Source organism: Gopherus flavomarginatus, chromosome 5 (assembly GCF_025201925.1).
Source record: "Gopherus flavomarginatus isolate rGopFla2 chromosome 5, rGopFla2.mat.asm, whole genome shotgun sequence".
Taxonomy (NCBI): domain Eukaryota; kingdom Metazoa; phylum Chordata; order Testudines; family Testudinidae; genus Gopherus; species Gopherus flavomarginatus.
This window is the reverse complement of record NC_066621.1, coordinates 112,731,240-112,750,513: the sequence shown is the minus strand read 5'-3', so window position 1 is coordinate 112,750,513 and position 19,274 is coordinate 112,731,240. Positions and strand designations below refer to the sequence as shown.

Here is a 19,274-nt window from a genome sequence, read left to right as displayed (position 1 = left end):
ATAATAGGGCACAAACAAGGAAGCATAGTAAATAAAATGGCCATGCATGGTTGTGCACCGCAAGAAATGTGGGTTGGGATTTGTTTTCTCACTGGCTATATTTTTTACGTTTTGTAGTTTTGTTCTTTCCATCTGTTGTGTTATAAGGGGGCCCACCAGTGCAGTATCAGCGCATGCTGAATGAGAAATGAAGTGCTATTTTCGTTTAGGTTTTATTAAGTCTAAACTGATGTTCTTTGTTTAGCTTAGAGCAATAAATGTAGATCTCCAGACTGATGCTGCCCTGCAAGTGGATATTTCAGATGCTCTTAGCGAGAGGGACAAAGTGAAATTCACTGTTCATACCAAGGTAAACCCAGCCTTGTGTCTGGATGATGTTTAAGTATAATACATTAACTAAAAAATGAGAAAGTAACAGTTTGTCATCAAAATACACTGTCAGCCTCAAGTAATCAACAAAGAAAATTCAAGTTGTATATGCAAAAAATGTTGATTTAAAAGGTAAAACCATAACTTACTTACGAGAACTTACTTGAGATTCTCTATAGATTACTGTATTCTGCCCTGTGATTCCCACACTTTGTTAAATTATTGGCAGGCTTGCTGTTGGAGCCTTTCTATACATTCTTGTATTCTTCAGCGTGTTGTACATTGTTTTCTCCATTGTTCACTACAGACTTGAACAATGTCCTTCAGGATAGTAGTATGTTCTGCCTCAGGTTTACATTTTAATTTTCTATGTAATTTATAGCTTGATTTGATTGCTTGTTGATACTGTCTTTTCATGATATTAGTACTATAAAATAGATAACTTTTATTTTACAAAACATTTAGAAGTTAAATGCTTACTCAGGATGCAGCTTACTTTTAGCAGAGTTTAAGGTTGTTTTACTGTTCTTCTAGTTGTAGACTGTTTTTCAGCATTGAGATTATAGAACGTTATATAGTAGTGTAAACATCTGAATACTTAAATCTGAAAAAAGCCCCCTTCTTTGCAGAGTTCTTTACCAAATTTTAAACAAAATGAATTTTCTGTTGTTCGGCAACATGAGGAGTTTATCTGGCTTCATGATTCCTTTGTTGAAAATGAAGACTATGCAGGCTACATCGTAAGTATTCTAAACCTTTCATTTTATTTGTCTTGTTCTTTTATGAAAAGGACTTGATTATCACGTACTGAGCACTATACCATTTAAAGCTAATAGGCGCTATAGGTGCTCTTTCCTCTCTCAAAATCAGGCCCTGAAGTTTTACTACATTGCGTTAGGCAGCTTCACAAAGTCAGATGTTGAAACAAATTCTTAGGTGAGCCAGTGTAATCTTTGTTATAACGTGTTTTATTGCATTGTGCCTGTCTCTTCTTTGCTCCAAGAATTTTGAGTGGCGTAATGTTACATCTGTATCATTTTGTCTAAAACGTATTAAAACATACACGTGAACTGTGAAACTTGGCATTCCTGTTTTCAGGAATTAATTTTTAACTTACTGTTTGTTGACTTGAGTTTTTTGTTTCCTTTGTAGCCGAAATGGCAAGAGTTCAGTATTAAGCTGTAAAGTTGTCAGTCCTCTTGGAATTTTGTTCCATTACTAATTGGAGAAGGAGGAGTAGAATCAATTTTCACTTTGGATTAATTCAAAGAAAATAGTAAATATGGTTTAAAGTAGGACAAAGAAAACATAATACATAATTTAGAGGACTTCCCTGTTTGGACTTATTTCAGGCCTTTGAGGAATGGAGGTCTCCGAAGTATTTAGTTATATGATGAAAGAAGTAATTGTAAATGCAGCTAGCATTAACATCAATACGTTGATTTAAAATGGAAATATTTGACATTTATCTTTTTGACATTAATATCAAAATAATATCTTTTACACGTTTAACTGAAGGTTTTTAAAAAGAGCATTCAAAACTAAAATATTGAGGGTTTTTTAGGGAAAAAAATCTTTTAGTACTTTTATGCACATTGTCCATCCTGATGCACCATTTTAGTTGATCACAAATCTGATCATATTTAATTTTTAACCCTGAAAAGAAAGAGGTGAGAGGTACTTGAGAAGAACAAACCTGTTATCTTAGGCTGTGTCTATACTTAAAATGATAGTTGCACACCAGCAGTGCTTTAGTGTAGACACTCACCACAGCGACGAGGGGTACTCCTGTCTCTGTAGTTAATCCATCTCTTTGATGGCTACATTGATGGAAGAAATAGTGCTGTTTACACTCAGAGTTAGGTTAGCCTTGCTACATCTATTAAGGGTGTGGATTTTTCATGCCCCTGAGAGACTTAGCTATGCAGCTGTAAATTTTCAATGTAGACCAGCCCTTTGTCAGCTGGTTGCTGGTTTGTTAATGCTTTGAGATTAATTTTTCTGTGTGTGTAGTAAGGGCTTAAAGTGAAATGAGAAGTTGTTCTTAAACAGTTTGTATTAACATGTTTAGACTTCAGCATAATTTCGATTCCTGGTGTACAGTCTAGTTGAAAAATTCACACCCCTGAGAAATGTAGTTAAACTGACCTGAGCCCTGGTATCTACACCTTTGGGTGGATGGAAGAATTCTTACGGGGGTGGATTTACTACAGCGGCAGAAAAACTCTTTCTGTCTCTGTGGAAAGTGTCAGTGCTACAGCAGGATAGCTGCAGCTGTGCTGCTATAGTGCTTGTAGTGTAGACATAGCCTTAGTAATTCAGGAATAGTTTAGATGAATTGTTTTAACTTATAGTGCACCATATTATAAAATAACTGAAAGGTTAAGTGGCCCAAAATTTTACCTACCATATCTTTATTTACTGTATATGAAGTTTGTCTCTCTTTTTCCGACAAATGTATTGTTTAATTCCAGCAGCCTAGCAATAACAATTGAATGTGCAATGAATGGTAGAAAAATTACTCCAATTTCATGCTTTTCAGAAAATATGAATGGAGGGTATTAAAACAATTTTTGAAAATACCTTGACAATGTCCTCATTGTTTAAAAGAAACATCAGAATAGTTGACAGAAGTTAAGTGAATCAGAAATATTTAATTTTCATAAGGCCAGTTGTAAGTAGATTATTGGAACCAGAAACTAACATTTTAGTAATATGAAAGGAAACCATGACTTGAAAATGGGACATTGGGCTAGTATGCTCCATAAATTGTTCATCGGGTGACTTTTGGCCACAAGAGTGTTAACGATGAGCAGGGAGGAGAACAGCAGGAGTTCAGGTCTAAAAAGTTTTAAGCAACTTAGGCCATGTCTACACTACAGTGTTAAGTTGATCATAAGTCACTTTAATAACATTGGTGGAGCATGTCCACATAGTGTTCTTTGTGTTGGCTTGAGTGTGTTCACAACCGTTGCTCTTGCATCGACAGAGAGAGCATTGTACCATGGGTATCTATCCCACTGTGCAACTTGTCACCCTTTGCCACTGGGAGTTCTGGGAATGGATTGCGGTGAATCATGGGGACATGCTCGCTGTCCTGTGATGCAGTTCTTTCCATTCCATCATTCCATGGGCTTCCAACTTCGTTTTGTGCCATTTTTCAACAGCCTTTGTAAACTCTGTGCCTGCTGTCTCTGCCTGACAGTATAGATCCTGAGCTGCTGACCATTTTGGTGATGAGCATTATGAACGCAACGTGGCTGGTACTGCAGTATTTCATGGGCTGCGAAACAGAGTGAATTAGTGGTGTCTGTCCTACTGTCTGCCATGGAAACAAATAACTCAAGATTTCTGCTGGCATTCATGGAACAGCTTGCCACAGTGAACTGTTGGTACTGGGCTCAGGAAACAAGCACTGAGTGATGGGATCACATCATGATGCATGCATGGGACGATGAGTGGTGGCCTCCGAACTTTTGGATGTGCAAAGCCGCCTTCCTTGAACTGTGTGTGGAGCTCACCCTAACGCTGTGGTGCAAGGACACCAGAATGAGGGCTGCCCTCACTGTGGAAAAGTGAGTGGTGATTGCTGTGTGGAAGCTGGCAACTCTAGACTGCTACCAATCAGTCACAAATCAATTTGGAGTTGGAAAATCCACTATGGGGGTATTGGTGATGCAAGTGTGCAGAGCCATTCATTGCCTCCTGCTATGAAGGACTGTGACTCTTGGTAATGTGCAGGAAATAATAAATGGCTTTGAGGCAATGTTATTCCCTAGCTGTGGCAGGGCGATAGATGGAACACGTATCCCAAATTTGGCCTGTGACCGTTTTGTGATGGAGTTCATCAACTGAAAAGGATACTACTCCGTGGTCCTGCAGGCGCTGGTGGATCACCATGACTGTTTTACTGTCATAAGTGTGGGGTGGTCAGGGAACGTGAATGATGCATGAATCTTTCGGAACACTGGACTATATAGAAAGCTGCGCGCTGGGACTTTCTTTCCAGATCAGAAGATTCTAATGGGGGATATGGAAATGCCCATAGTGATCCTTGGAGACCTGCCTACCTCTTGCTCCCATGGTTCATGAAGCCTTACACTGGGAACCTAGACAACAGCAAGGAACACGTTAACAACAGGCTGAGCAGGTGCTAAATGATCATTGAATATGCCTTTTGCCGGTTAAAAGGTTTCTGGCACTGTTTTGGCCAGTTATACCTCAATGAGGAAAATATTCTGATGGTCATTGTGGCCTGCTGTACTCTGCATAATACTTGTGAAGTGAGGGGTGGGGGGGGAGGGGGAATTTCCCCACTGAGGCCAGGCGGCTGGCTGCTGATTTTGAGCAGCCAGATACAAAGGCAATTAGAGAGATGCAGCAGGAGGCTATTTGAATCAGGGAGGCTTTGAAGGAGCATTTTGACAATGATTTCCAGTAATGCATCTTTATGAGATGCATTTGGCCAGGCAACGTTTACTTGCTGCTTGTAGTGCTTGCTTCCTGATCATTAATTGCAAGGAGCAAATATTGCTACTTATAGCCACTGTGTTTGAGTGATGTATATAAATCACAAATAAAGACTCATTTTATTTCAAAGACTCAACTTTAATAATGGGATAAAACAAACTTTTGATCAAATAGGAGATATGAAAATGAGGAACAGTCTCACAGCTGGGTGTAACTCCAGCTTTCATTGGAAAATCAGTCTGTACGTGTGGAGTGCATGGAATACTGTGAGGGACCTGGAACATGTGAGGAATGCGGTGAGGAAGTTTGGGGAGGGTATGGACTGGAGTTCTGTAGTGGCTGGAGGGAGATATGGGCATGGATGTGCTCAGACAGCAGGTTAATGAGGGACTTCAACATCTCTGTCTGGCCCTTCAGGAGCTTTATCATCTGCTCCTGCACCTGTGTCCTTTCTTGGCTATCCAGCCTGAGTCTTTCATTGATAGCCAAACCAGAGCATGGAGGGAGACCATGTGCTGCACCTGTTGACTCCAGCACTTTGTGAAACATATCCTCCTTACTCCTTCTGGGATGCTGCCTTATCTAATGGAGGCACTCTGCTGGTTTGGACTAGTGGGTCCTCAAGGGCACATCTGCAGAAGCCAAAGAAACAATGAACAGACACAGTATTATGAATGTGCTTCCAGCCATGAATCACAAAATTTACACACACCTCTTACTCACTGTCCCTTGGCTAACCCAAAGGTCAGCACAGTCCCAATTATGGGGGTGGGGTGGGCAAGGGAGAATGGGCAAGAAGGGACAAAGGGTGGTTTGCGAAGTGGGTTACTATAAGTGTCTAGGGAGCCTATTCTGAATATTGGTACCCTTTTCCAGAGGCTAGCGTAATCGAACCTTATATCTCACTCCTACGGGTGCATCTTTTGCATGCGTGTGGCCTCAAACCAGCTCTGTTTGCTGCTCACCTGTGTGCCGCTCTGTTCCTTACAGAAATAATTGCTGGGTTGCACGGCAAAATTTCATATAGCAGGGAGAGAAACAGGACAGGTCTCCCAAGGAACCTTCGGCAGAGGAATGCAGAATAGCTACAGGAAAGCTTCCTAGAGATTTCTATGAAGGATTCCCAGGACATTCCTGTGTACATTAACAAACTTTTCTGCTGTGACCCCACAGCATAGCTGGGACTCTGTTGTTAATTTCTCTCTCATCCATCCTTTACCATATAAAAAAGTACATGAGAGCTCAATCTCCTCTCACCGTGCAGTATCAAAGCAAAATGAGCACTTACTGGAGCTCCCCTCTCCTGGCATGCAGGATGCAGAGCTGAAGTGCTAGGACTGGTTAGATCTCTCTGGAGTGGTGGAGAGGTCCTTACTTGCTGTGCCACTGGACGACCCTGCCGTGTGCACCACATCGCCCTCCAGCTCCACTTCCTCATCCACCACTTCCTCATTGGGGTCAAGTCTGCTGGCTGTTGCCTCCAGTCTCTCCAAAGTATCCATCGGGCTCTTGGTGATGTAGCTGGGGTCACCACCAAGGAGGCATGCAGCTCCTTATAGAGCTATGGTTAGTCTCTCTTGCCTTTTGGTACACCTGCCTCATCTCCTTCATTTTAGCATGACACTGCTGTGTCCCCCTTTCATGCCCCTTCTCCTACTAATTCCTGGGCCTTTAAACAGAGCAGTGGCGCATATCTGTGTACCTTCAGGGCAGCAGAGTTCAAACTGCTGGCCAGAGCGGTCATGATGGACTTTGTGGGACACCTGGAGGCCAATTAAGGTGACATAACCCACTGAGGTGTCTCCACTGATGCTGCATTGCTCTAACTGTATTGCAAAAAGCACTATGCTACACATCGTGGTGATTTTATTATATCAGCATAGCAGAGGAGTTACATCGGCGGGAGGAGCCGCTGTTTTGTTGACAAAAGCTGACTTTTGTCAGTAAAACTGTATAGTATAGACAAGGCGTTACTGTGCCCTTATTTGAAGGGCTTTAGCTTTGACTAAGAAGGTGAGGAATTCAAAAGTACTTTGACTCATTTCACAGATTCCACCGGCACCCCCGAGGCCTGACTTTGATGCTTCAAGGGAAAAACTACAGAAACTTGGAGAAGGAGAAGGATCGATGACTAAGGAAGAGTTCACCAAGATGAAACAAGAATTGGAAGCGTATGTATATTTTATTCAGTGCTCTGTGTGTGTGCATGTTTCAATTGCCTTTTAGTGCTCTCTGCTATTCCATACTTCTAATCATTTCACAACAGTGATCCCTTCCGGAAGATGCAGGTTTGCGCATCCACAGTTACCACGTAATCAGTGTTATCATAATGATCATGATCAGCGCCATCAGGAAAACTGTAGAAATTATTGCTCAGAATTGTAAGAATTTTATAAAGGAGTAATATAAATAAACACTGAAAATGGAAAACAGTTAGCTTTTCTTTGTTTTTACAAAAAATCCTTCAAGAATAAACTGTAAAGGTGAGGAATTAGATCTCAACTAACCTTTTCCTTTACAGATCACTTATGAAGGCAGCTTCAGTCAGACTGATAACCTGCTTTTCTGTTTTTACTATGTACTTGTATAAATCTTTCGTTTCACCATGAATATGGACTGAGCTGCTTTCTTTGCATGTGCTCTAGTAATAATTAAAAATGCAAATTTTACTTTCTACCTTTAGTTACTATTAGTGACAGACATAGGAGAGGCAGAAGACCTCTCACATCTGTGTGAAGTAATAGGAGCTTGTACAGCCACAGTAGTTAGTTGTTAATGTGCAATTATCAAGCTTCTGTTGTGTAGAACTGGAAATTTGGTAACTGCCTGACCTGTTTTTTTTATTGGGAGTACATAATTTTACAGAAGGAGAGTTTCTTGGAAATAGTGACTTCCCTGGTTATGAAGTTGATAGTGATTGGAGGATTTGTTTTAAGGTTTAGTACTCTGTGTTGAGTCATATAGGAAAATCTTTTTCCTTACTCCATCCCCTTTCTTTTATCTCATCCATGGACCTCTTTGCTCTTTCTCCTCCCTCCCTGATTTCAGTTTTCATGTGTATATTTACACTGCTACTAGATTACTTCTCTCCAAAGCACTGAACTGGTAAAAGTACTATATTAGACTGGTGTGCAAGAGAAGGTTTGACAGCAGAGGAAATATACACTTATACTTCATACGCCAGAAAACTGGAAATTAGCAGAGCACAATAAATATTGAAGAATCTGTGATTTTCCAGCGGCCCTGATCATGATTCTTTTGTGGTCTGGTTAGGGGCTGGATAACACAGAAACCTTGGGGTTTCTTCTACTGCCACCTCCATCCTCTGCATCCTTCTTTTTTGTCTTCACTGAATGACTACTGCTCTCACAGAGATCAAACACCTCCCAACACTGATCCTGCTGGTTTGCTGGTATGTAAATCTTATGATCCCTCCTTGCACGTAGTGGAAGCAAGTGTGTCAGTTAAGCCATTTCATCGTTAACTTGAGTGGGAATAAAAGAAGCCCCTTTCCTCTTATCTCTGTACAGTCAATGCAGTTTACTAAACATGTCAGTTAATTTAATTTACAAAATAAAATAAACGGTAGTAAACTAGTATTGATAAGAATAGATGCTCCTCCTCCTGATTAATCTTTTGTTTCCACCATAAACTAAGCTCCAATTATTGCCTTAAAATCTAGTTTGGTTGAACTGGGCGACTGACTTATCATGATACAGTACTTGGCTTTTGATATATGGTAAAACCTCGGAGTTACAAACTGATTGTCAACCACACACTTCATTAAAAACCAAAAGTATGCAATCAGGCAGCAGCAGAGACAAAACAAAAAGCAAATACAGTACAGTACTGTGTTAAACCTCAATTACTTTAAAAAAACAAAACTGTTTCTGTGCTTGTTTTGTTTAAATTAAGATGGTTAAAAGCAGCATTTTTCTTCTGTATAGTCAAGTTTCAAAGCTGTATTAAGTCAATATGCAGTTGTAAACTTTTGAAAAAACTACTATAATGTTTTGTTCAGAATTACAAACATTTCCGAGTTATAACCTCCATTTCTGAGGTTTTCGTATTTCTGAGGTTCTACTGTACTAAATTTTATGACAGTTCTAAAAGTGAAAATAAGCAAAAGATCCGTGTATATAGCACCCAACATGTTGTAGGCACTTTAGACGTGGAATGAGATTCCTTATCCAAAGAGCTTGCTAGCTAAATGGACAAAATACAGACACTTAAGTTGAGGGGAGAAAACAGGCAAGATGGTGATAGAGGAAGGAATATTCAGAATAGGCTACGAGATTGCTTGTGTGGTACAGTTTTGCATCTTGTTAGTTCTTGATAGTTTATGGGAAGGCTAAATGGCCTTATACTTCCAGTGGAACTAACACTCAGGTGGGATTTGTATCCTCATTTAAAGGGCCTGTAATGTTTGTTGTATTTATCTCTATATGTCTGCTTATGTAATATGATAAAGGATTACATTTTTCTCCATGTATTAACATTGTCTTCTTAGTGCACACATTAAATACCACATAATATACTAACATCAAAAGTTAGGGTAAAATATTTTAGCACTCCTTAGTTTCTTCTGTGTACGAGGATGTTTCTAATTTCTGCAGTCGGCTTAATCAAAAAGTAACTGTTTCAGGTGGAATTTTAATTCTGTATTTTGTAGTCACTGTACTTGTTTTTTGTTTCCAGTGAGTATCTGGCAATATTCAAGAAGACAGTTGCAATGCATGAAGTGTTCTTGTGTCGTGTGGCAGCTCATCCTATCTTGAGAAAAGATTTAAATTTCCATGTCTTCTTGGAATATAATCAGGATGTGAGTATTGAAAACTGATTCAGTAGCAAAAGTAATCAAGATATACTTTCATGATATGATTGAAAATGGGTAGAACACTTGCTCTCTTGAAATAATTTACAGTGATTCCTTAACCAAACCTATTTGGATTTAGAATTTAAGAAATTTAATTAGCTGGCCCTCTCAAAGTTAATTTTTCTGCCATCTGGGAAATTGACATTCAGGACCTAATTTATAGTGTTTGAACTGTAGCCTGGTCATAAAAAAATATTTATAGGAGACTAGTAACACTTTTTAATCAGTTGCCATTTGCTATAGCTCAGGAAGATATTTTCTCAACCATTCTCTTGATTGATATCAGGTGTTTTGAAAGAGAGAGCATGATGAAACAAACGGTCATTATCACTGTTTTGTAAGACTTGAATGTGATTAGTTCTCATCAAGTCAGGATTCCAACAGTAACTCTTTGATTAAAAATTATGATGGGTAAAGGTTCTGTTATACTGAGGAATAATCTGTGGCTTAACATGGTTATTAAATATTATGCCAAGATGACAAAAAACTTGGAGAAGCAGAATAGTTTTGTGATAGCTAAACTAGTTAAATATATAGAGAAGTAACCAATACAAGCGGTCTTCATGCTGCATTGGAGTTGGAATCCTAATATTGGGCTAGTGAGGTGAACGCTGTTATGTATTGTAACTTGCCCAAAAACCTATTTCTGAGATGATGGTGTATATTGTCTAGTTAGTGGTGCCTCAGTTACTTTTTAAAGTAACTAATTGTAACTATATATCTTGCGCTGTCTTCAAAGTTGAAAATTGAAAATAAAACTAAAACCAAACCTCAGGTAATTGATTTTTTTGTTAACTTGAAACATGACTTTTGGTTCTTTGATATATAGAAGGTCAACTCAATACTTGCTGCAGAAGAAGCAAAGCTGGTCCAGGAATTCTGGCCTCACAGATCTGGAAAGTTAGGTGGACAGAAAGGATGTGGGGAGATGATGTGGGAGGGATGATTTTAGTGGAAGCAAGGAGGAGCTGGATTCCTGAAGATGAAGTAATTTGCAGTTGTAAGCAGCAAATGAAGAGCAGAACCTAGTGGCGTTAGCTAACTTGTCAGTAGCTTCCTTTTATTGTGTATAAAATGAGGACATTTGAGAATGAATGTAGTTGAAATGATACAGATACATTCAGTATTCTTCCCAAATACTATGGAGATGCATGTTTTCCCAAAACTCACATTAGATATTAAAGGAAGTCTGGTCAATAACTAGTAGAATGCAGAATGTTGTATTAGTAATACTTGGTGCATCGTCCACATATGTATACAATGTACTGCTAGGCAAACAGAAATCAACCTGATACAAGACTTTCAGTTTCTAGTATAATTTCTAGCTCCTCTAAGTGCAAAAATGAATTCATTGCTTTTATTGTCTTCAGAGAACATGCTAACTTGAGATGTGAACTTGTCTTTCAGTTGAGTGTTCGAGGGAAAAACAAGAAAGAGAAACTTGAAGACTTCTTTAAAAACATGGTTAAATCAGCAGATGGTGTCATTGTTTCAGGAGTAAAGGTGATTCATCTCCAGCAATGTTAATAAAATGTTCAATAATTGTTTGAAACTGTATCTCTTTGAACTGAAATCAAATATGATTATAAAAGGAGATAAATACCAAATGCATGCCAAGTACATTTCAGGGCTTCACAAATTTATTATACACTTGCTAGAGGTAGATACAAAAGAGGTGAAGGTGTAGGGACTTGGGGCCACACCAGCAAAGCCCAGGTGTAGCAATTTGATGAGATGCCTAGCCCCTTGCAACACTAGCTACTGAGAAGCGTGCTATCTTGGGACCCTTTCTGGAGGTTCCATCATTCATATTATTCTCTTCTGGATAGTAGGAATTGTAATCTTAGGGCTTGTCTTCACTATGGGGAGATTGACGCTGCCGCAATCGATGCAGCAGGTGTCGATTTAGTGGGTCTAGTGAAGACCTGCTAAATCAATGGTGGCACGCTCTCCAGTCGACCCCAGTATGCCAGCTCTCAGAGAAGAATAAGGTAAGTTGACCGGAGATCGTCTTCTGTCAGTGCAGCGCAGTGAAGACCCCGGGGTAGGTTGACCTAAGCTATGTTAACTACAGCTGCATAGCTTGGGTCGACTTACTCTGGCATTGAAGACAAGCCCTTAAAGGTGCATGTCTACCTGCTGGAAAGAGGCTTTGGATCTCCTCCCACTCCTACCCCAGTCACCTTCCAGAACTATCTGGCTGCTTCACAGGGAGGGCGTTCACTGTTTTATCCCTTCTCCAGCCTTTTTTTTTTTTTTTTTTTGGCAGGGGTGTGTGTGTGGGGTGGAGTGGGTAGGGGCCATTTCCCTCCCCCAATGTATAACTCTGATACCTGCTTTTGTTAAGAACATAAGAATAACTCTATGCGATCAGACCAATGGTACATCTATCCCAATATCCTGTGTTCTGACAGTGGCTAAAGCTATATGATTCCAAGGGAGTAAATGGGACAGGACAGTCAAAGTGATCCATCCCCTGTTGTCCTTTCCCAGCATCTTGCAGTCAGAGGCTTAGGGACACCCAGAGCATGATGGTCCCTGACCATCTCGGCTAATAGCCATTGATGGGACCTGTCCTTCATATGTTGCTCTTTATAGCTTTCCCAAATAGCATTGTGAAACAAACATGATTCTGTACTATTTTACCAGTGCCCAGTGAAATTAACAAGTCTGGACAATTTCACTGTGATATTCAGAATTCTTAGGCATTGCAGTTGTCTGTAGACTCAGGAAGACCATATTGAATCTTTCATTCAGTTAATGATTGGAAAGTTATCTTTGGAACTGTATTGATTAGAAATGTACTTGTATAATGAAACTTTAAATTCTGGAGAAACTGTTAACTTCATCCCCTCTGCGCTCTAGTGAAAGCTTCCCACTAGCAAGGGAATTTTTCAAGCCCTATGTAATTTTCCTAATTGTATGCCTTTGAATTCTTAAGAGACATCAGATGTGGTTACTGCTACCATGGGCTAGTTCTGGTGCAGAAGAGAGTCTAAAAGGCAATATATATATATAAAAACCCTTATTCAAGGAGAAAAGATAATGTAAATGTAATGTTTCAGACTCTTGCCTAGTGTAAATCTGCATCCACTGTAATGCTATTTAGACATCTTAGAGTCTCCCAATCATCATCATCACAGTTTTCAAAACAGTATAGAGAGAACTCCCATGTTCATTCATATTGTATATCACATGAATGCTGTTGCATGATGTATGTCCTGTGTATTGGTTAATAATGAAGGTGTGCTAAGGCTTTTTGTTCAGGTCTTCCCCCCCCTACCCCCCCCCGAGTAGTATTTATGAAAGGGGCTTGATTAGCAATACTGTAACCCAGTCTTCTGTCCACAGAGCAGATATTAAATGGGCAGTAGCTGTTCAAACCTATATGCTTCAGCATGATCTGAATGGTCTGGATGACAGAGTAATTCAATGTCCTTGCCCACTCAGTTCATAGCATCTCTGCAGAGACTACTAACAGAAATGTCTAATTGTGACAGTTGTGTTAATCTTTTTAGGTAGATACCTGTCTACTAGGCATTGGACAGAAAATCATAGAAATGTAGCACTGGATGGAACTTTGATAGGTCATCTAGCCCAGTACTCTATACTGAGGCAGGACTAAGTATTATCTAGGCCAGTGGTTCTCAACCTTTCCAGACTACCCTTTCAGGAGTCTGATTTGTGTTGCATACTGCAAATTTCACCTCACTTAAAAACTACTTGCTTACAAAATCAGACCTAAAAATACCGAAGTGTCACAGCACACTATTACTGAAAAATTGCTTACGTTCTCATTTTTACCATATAATTATAAAATCAATGGAATATAAATATTATACTTGCATTTCAGTGTATAAAGCATATAAAACAGAATAAACAAGTTGTATGAAATTTTAGTTTGTACTGACTTTGCTAGTGCTTTTTATGTAGCCTGTTGTAAAATAGGCAAATATCTAGATCAGTTGATATATCCCCTGGAAGACTTCTGTATATCCCCAAGTGTACAGGTACCCCTGGTTGAGAACCAGTGATCTGGACCATCCTTGATGGGTCTTTTTCTAACCTGTTCTTAAAAACCTCAAATCATGGAGGTATCTAAAAGGGTGTCATCAGGAGGAGGGAGAAAACTTGTTCACCTTAGCCTCCAATGATAGAACAAGAAGCAATGGGCTTAAACTGCAGCAAGGGAGATTTAGGTTGGACATTAGGAAAAAGTTCCTAACTGTCAGGGTAGATAAACACTGGAATAAATTGCCTAGGGAAGTTGTGGAATCTCCATCTCTGGAGATATTTAAGAGTAGGTTAGATAAATGTCTATTAGGGATGGTCTAGACAGTATTTGGTCCTGCCATGAGGGCAGGGGACTGGACTCGATGACCTCTCGAGGTCCCTTCCAGTCCTAGAGTCTGTGAGTCTATGAGATTCCACAACCTCCGTAGGCAACTTTTTTCAGTGCTTAACTACCCTTACTGTTAGGAAGTTTTTTCTACTGTCTAATCTAAATCTCTTTAGCTGCAATTTAAGCCCATTACTTCTTGTCCTGTCTTCAGTGGTTAAGGAGAACAGTTTATCACCCTCCTCTTTATAACAGCCTTTTCATACTTGAAGACTGTTATCATGTGTCCCCCCTCAGTCTTCTCTTCTCCAGACAAAACAAACTCAGTTTTTAATCTTTCCTTGTAACTAATGTTTTCTAGATCTTTAATCATTTGTGTTGCTCTCTCTGGACTTTGTCTAATTTGTCCACATCTTTCCCAAAGTGTGGTGCCCAGAACTGGATGCAATACTGCAGCTGAGACTAGATATCTAACTATTTTACTAGCCAGATGAATGGTAATGAACCTTCTCCCTCTCCTTCACTGCTGGTTTGAGTCATAATAGAACTGGTGACTTAGAGATGGAAGGTACTTATTACAACCGCCCTAGTAAATTACAAATGCATTATAAAACACCACATCTAAAAATCAGTTTTTCTTTCATCTATCTGCTAACTATGTGTTCAGGATTCTAGGTAGGTATAATACCTATTATCATAGAGCCAGGATTCTAAGTAGGTGCAACACCTATTATCATAAAGTCTAAAACATTGCAGGCAAACAGCAAATCTTGCGGGACTTGGCAGGTAAGTGAAGTAGAAACTGACTTTCATATAGGGTGTTGTACAAAATAAGTACAGAGTTCACTTACACGTATTTAAAGTATTTAATTGTACACAGTCATGCTTGTATACTAAATTTTATGTCATTATTATAGACAGCTGAATCTGTGTTCTAAATGCTGTTTTGTCTTTTAGGATGTAGATGACTTTTTTGAACACGAAAGAACATTCCTTGTAGAATACCATAACCGAGTCAAAGATGCTTCTGGCAAATCTGATAAAATGACAAGATCACACAAAAGTGAGTTTCTGTTCTCTGGGGTTGGGGGGAGCCCCATTAGTTGTAGCACACACTAGAAAACTTTGTAATTCTTTGTGATTGGCAGTGTCCTTCCATTGATAACTTGCCTCACATGCAAGGAAGAGTAAAATTCTCAGGGAGTACAAATGTCTTTATGCAAGGAGAAGTAAACATAAGAATGGCCTTACTGGGTCAGACCAAAGGTCCATCTGGGGCAGTATCCTCTCTTCCGACAGTGGCCAATCCCAGGTGCCCCAGAGGGAATGAACAGAACAGGTATTCATCAAGTGATCCATTCCATTGCCCATTCCCAGCTTCTGGCAAACAGAGGCTAGGGACACCATCCTTGCCCATCCTGGCTAACAGCCATTGGTGGACCAAAGACTAATCAGATCTTGGAATAACATATCTCTGGGTGTAACTAATGCTTGGGTGGGCGCCATGGTCAAGAGGCAAGGAGCAGAGCTGGCCTGGAGTGCAAAGTCATGGAAGGGAACTTGGGGCAATTGTGGGGGGAGGCAGTGAGGCCTGGGGAGGCAGTGGGGGCTGGGGTGATGGGGAGTAGGGCAGGGAAGCCATGGGGGCCAGGGCAATGAATGGCGGATTTGGGGAGGCAGCGGGGGCCTGTGGCACTAAAACACAAGTCTGCCAAGAGTGCCATTTTCCCCATGGCTAATGCTGTACTAGACCAGTTGGAATTAGAATAATTTGCTTTTACACTGGAGACAGTTTGATTCTTCAGAACATCTCTTTTGGGGATAACTGAAACATGTATTTAACCTTTAGTTAAATTTTATGAATTTTAAAGTGCAGAGGTGGGTGGTACAGCTACATTTATGAATAAATTCTGTCACAAACCTGTTCTAGTTGGGAGAACTTTAGATCTGCCTTCAGTTACCTCGGTTCAATTCATGCCACACAAGAAATTAAATTTCTTTACTCAACCTCAAACTCATCTATGCTTCTTCAACCAAAAGAGGCAGTCATAATATGTCAGGGGAGTGGAGAGGTTTGTGAAATTTTGGCATGCCAAAATTTGGGGACTATTGGCGACCTTAAGTTCAGGAAAGAAATAAATGTCTTATTCCTCAATTGCCCAGCTTCAGTCGTGGAAGGTGCCATTGGTATTAATCAGCTCGGAAACTTCTAGTAAGCAGTGTCTGTTGGGGCCATGTGTGTGCACCCACCTTCTTCCACTCAGTGAATTCCAAGGGCATACAAGCAGGCATAGACCCACCTGTGTCCTTCAGACTGCTAAAAGAGCAGTGAGCTGGCATAGCTCGGTGTTCTTGACGCATCCCTCGCTGAGTTGGTTTGTCCTTATCTTCTCTAGGGATTTTTGTTTGTGAAAAATTAAATAGGATTTTTTTTAGAGTAGCTCTTTTCCCCCTAGTGTTCGCATATTTTTTTCAAGTGTCATCTGGGCTCAGCTCTTCTGCATTGCCATACCATCCTTTTTCAGTACAGTTCTCTTTTATCTTTGTTTTTCTTTCCCTTTTGTTAGGGTCTGCTGACACAATGGCACCATGGTGAAGTGACTAGAAAGGCAGGCCTTTCAAGTCTTGCGCTTCATAAAACACTTTGACACTGGTCACTGAGGGTGATGTGCAATGTCTGGTAACTGGGAGACGGTCACAATTTGAATAGATGTTGGATCTATCTTGCTTTCTCCTATGAAACCTGAAAAGATTAGGAGGGTCATCTTTAAACTGCTGTTGGAAGAGATTCTTAAGGCACAAGCTGTGGAGTCTGGCAGAATCTTCATTAAAAGGGCACTTTAATGTCAAAGATCCTTTGCAAGAAGTGGCTGCTTACAGGCCTGGCAAAAGTGGGTGAAGTCCCTGTTTTTGCACAGGTTAAAGATGTGAAGATTGGTGACAGCCGCACCTCTGCAGTAGCTCAAAGTAGCACTTTCTCTGGGAAGAACTGGGGAAAGGACATCTGTTTTTGCTGTAACTGTGATTGGCTTATAAGAGCCCAGTCTCCATAGGGAGTGTCTTCTGCCCTAGGGAAGGTGCACAGTGTTCTTGGGGATTCACATAAACAAAGTCCTTTCCAATCCCAGCACAAAGATAGGGATTGGATTTCTGAGCTTTCACAGCTATGAAAGCTTTCTTGCTAGAGGACAATTCCATATGCCTCCCTTGGTAATAGTAATTGACATCTGTGGAGTATGTTGAGGTGCTTACCTCAGCACACTGTTCGAGACTTGCAACCCAAGATGGTGCTGTTAGTTCCAGCCTGAGTTTTTTGCAATTTCAGTTCTCCATTGCCCTAGAAGTGAGAACTGAACTGCAAAACTTGCATCCCAGTTTACCAGAACTTTTGTCTCAGAATCAGGACAAGATTCTTCACCCAGATTCTGATTCTCTTCTTAAGCTGACAGCTAGATGTCTGGATTTCTGGGAACACTAGATTGAGTATTTTGTCAAAGTCAAGAGGTTATATTGGAAAACAGGAGGCATTGACCAGGAAAACCTACTTGATGAAATGGAAGGGATTTTCCTTCTGAGCAAGTCAGAAAAGAGTAGATTCGAAATGGCCTTCCATTACTTTTGGTTTTGGGTCTTCTGCTACATATATGTTAAAAATATGAGCTACCACCCTTCATGTGTCTGCCATTTCAACTTTCCACCCTCTAATGCATGGACTGTTGATCTTTGCTGACCCTGCAGTAATGCAGTTTGCCAGAGACTTACTCCATGTATCCCTTCTTCTGTGTGAACCACCTTTGTTAATGGGATCTGAAACTGGTACTTATGAAGCTAGTGGAGGCCCTGGTTCAAACTCCTGTCAGACAGTCTTCGTACAATTTCTCTGAAGATTGCATTCTGCATAGCTGCATTAGCAGCCCAGATTCTAGTGAGAGCCAGGCCCTTGTGACTTATGTTCTGTAAGAATGGCCCTGTGTCCTCACTACAAATTCCTGTCTAAAGTGGTTTCAGGTTTCTATTTTAACCAGACCCTTAACTTTCTTGTATTTTTCCCTAAAATTTATTCACGTCTAGCAGAGGTTAGATGCCATACTAGATGACATCAGGAAGACCCTTGGGTATTACCTGACTAGGACCAGGACAGGATCTGTAACTCTCCTGGTTTTTATTTCCAATGTACCACAAAAATATGAGGGTCTGGTAGCAAGAGACTGACCAAACTCAAGAGATCACAGTTTCATTGATCCTAATGGTTGAGAAACACATGGCTCTCAACATTCTGAGGTATCGTAGTGGCCAGTCCAATCAAACGGAGCCTGGGGACTGATGGTTTCCTTCAAAGTTCTTTCTAGGGAAGTAGAGTATGGACCACAGGAATCTTGCAGAGATTCTCAAGCTTGGTCTGTGGAGCGCTTACTAATGATCCCCAGAGAGCTGGAGTGTCGCAAGGAGTTGTCGTGTCTCACTTCCAGCTGTTAAGTTACATTAAAATATCATTTAGACCAGAGGTTCTCAGTCTGTGGTCCACGGACCACCAGTGGTCTGTGATCTCCGTTCAGGTGGTCCACAGATAGTTCCCTTTCAGGTGCACACCTAGGTGGCTGCATATGAGAGAATGAAGGGCCACCCTCCTAATTAGTGTAGCAACACAGGCATGGCTCCACGAATTAGGTACCTGGACCCTGGAGAAGACACACATGTAAGGTGAAGTGATGGCCTTGGGGAGAATAGGAGGTAGGTGGGAGGGGGCAGTGGGGTGAGAAGAGGGGATGGGGAGAATTTGGGACATGCAGGGCTGCGGTGGTCAGAGAAAGAGGCAACTTTCCCCAGCTCCAGGGCTTCAGCTGCCAGGTAGAGATGGCCCTCCTCCCCAGCCTCACCTCTGTGGCTGCTATGGCAGGAGAGACCCCCCCCTCCTTCCCAGCCCCAGCTCATGGGCTGCAGTGGCGGGGGAGAGAGGCACATCCATTACATTAGAAAGGTAAGACAACTGATACTAAAATATGAGTTGTGTGCTTTTATTTGTAGAACAAATTTTTTTTATTATTTTTTATGTAGTGCTTTTATCCAAATCACTTTACAATAGTTAGCTAATGGTACAAACAACATTTGGAAGGATCATTAAATGGTCTGCCGAGACCCTCAGCAATTTTCAAGTGGTCCGTGAAAAAAAAAGTTTGAGAACCACTGATTTAGACTGATTAAAATAAATAATTTCCTACT

General features: G+C 40.7%; 1 protein-coding gene across 1 annotated transcript in view; it reads left to right on the top strand.

Moving 5' to 3' along the window:
* Positions 1-19,274, top strand: part of SNX6 (sorting nexin 6) — a 53,455-nt gene that overhangs the window by 13,484 nt on the left and 20,697 nt on the right. Inside the window, exons 3-8 of the mRNA XM_050953936.1 lie at positions 245-349; positions 999-1,109; positions 6,889-7,010; positions 9,538-9,661; positions 11,123-11,218; positions 15,012-15,117. Coding sequence (XP_050809893.1) covers positions 245-349; positions 999-1,109; positions 6,889-7,010; positions 9,538-9,661; positions 11,123-11,218; positions 15,012-15,117 — 664 coding nt within the window. The remainder of the gene's footprint in view (positions 1-244; positions 350-998; positions 1,110-6,888; positions 7,011-9,537; positions 9,662-11,122; positions 11,219-15,011; positions 15,118-19,274) is intronic.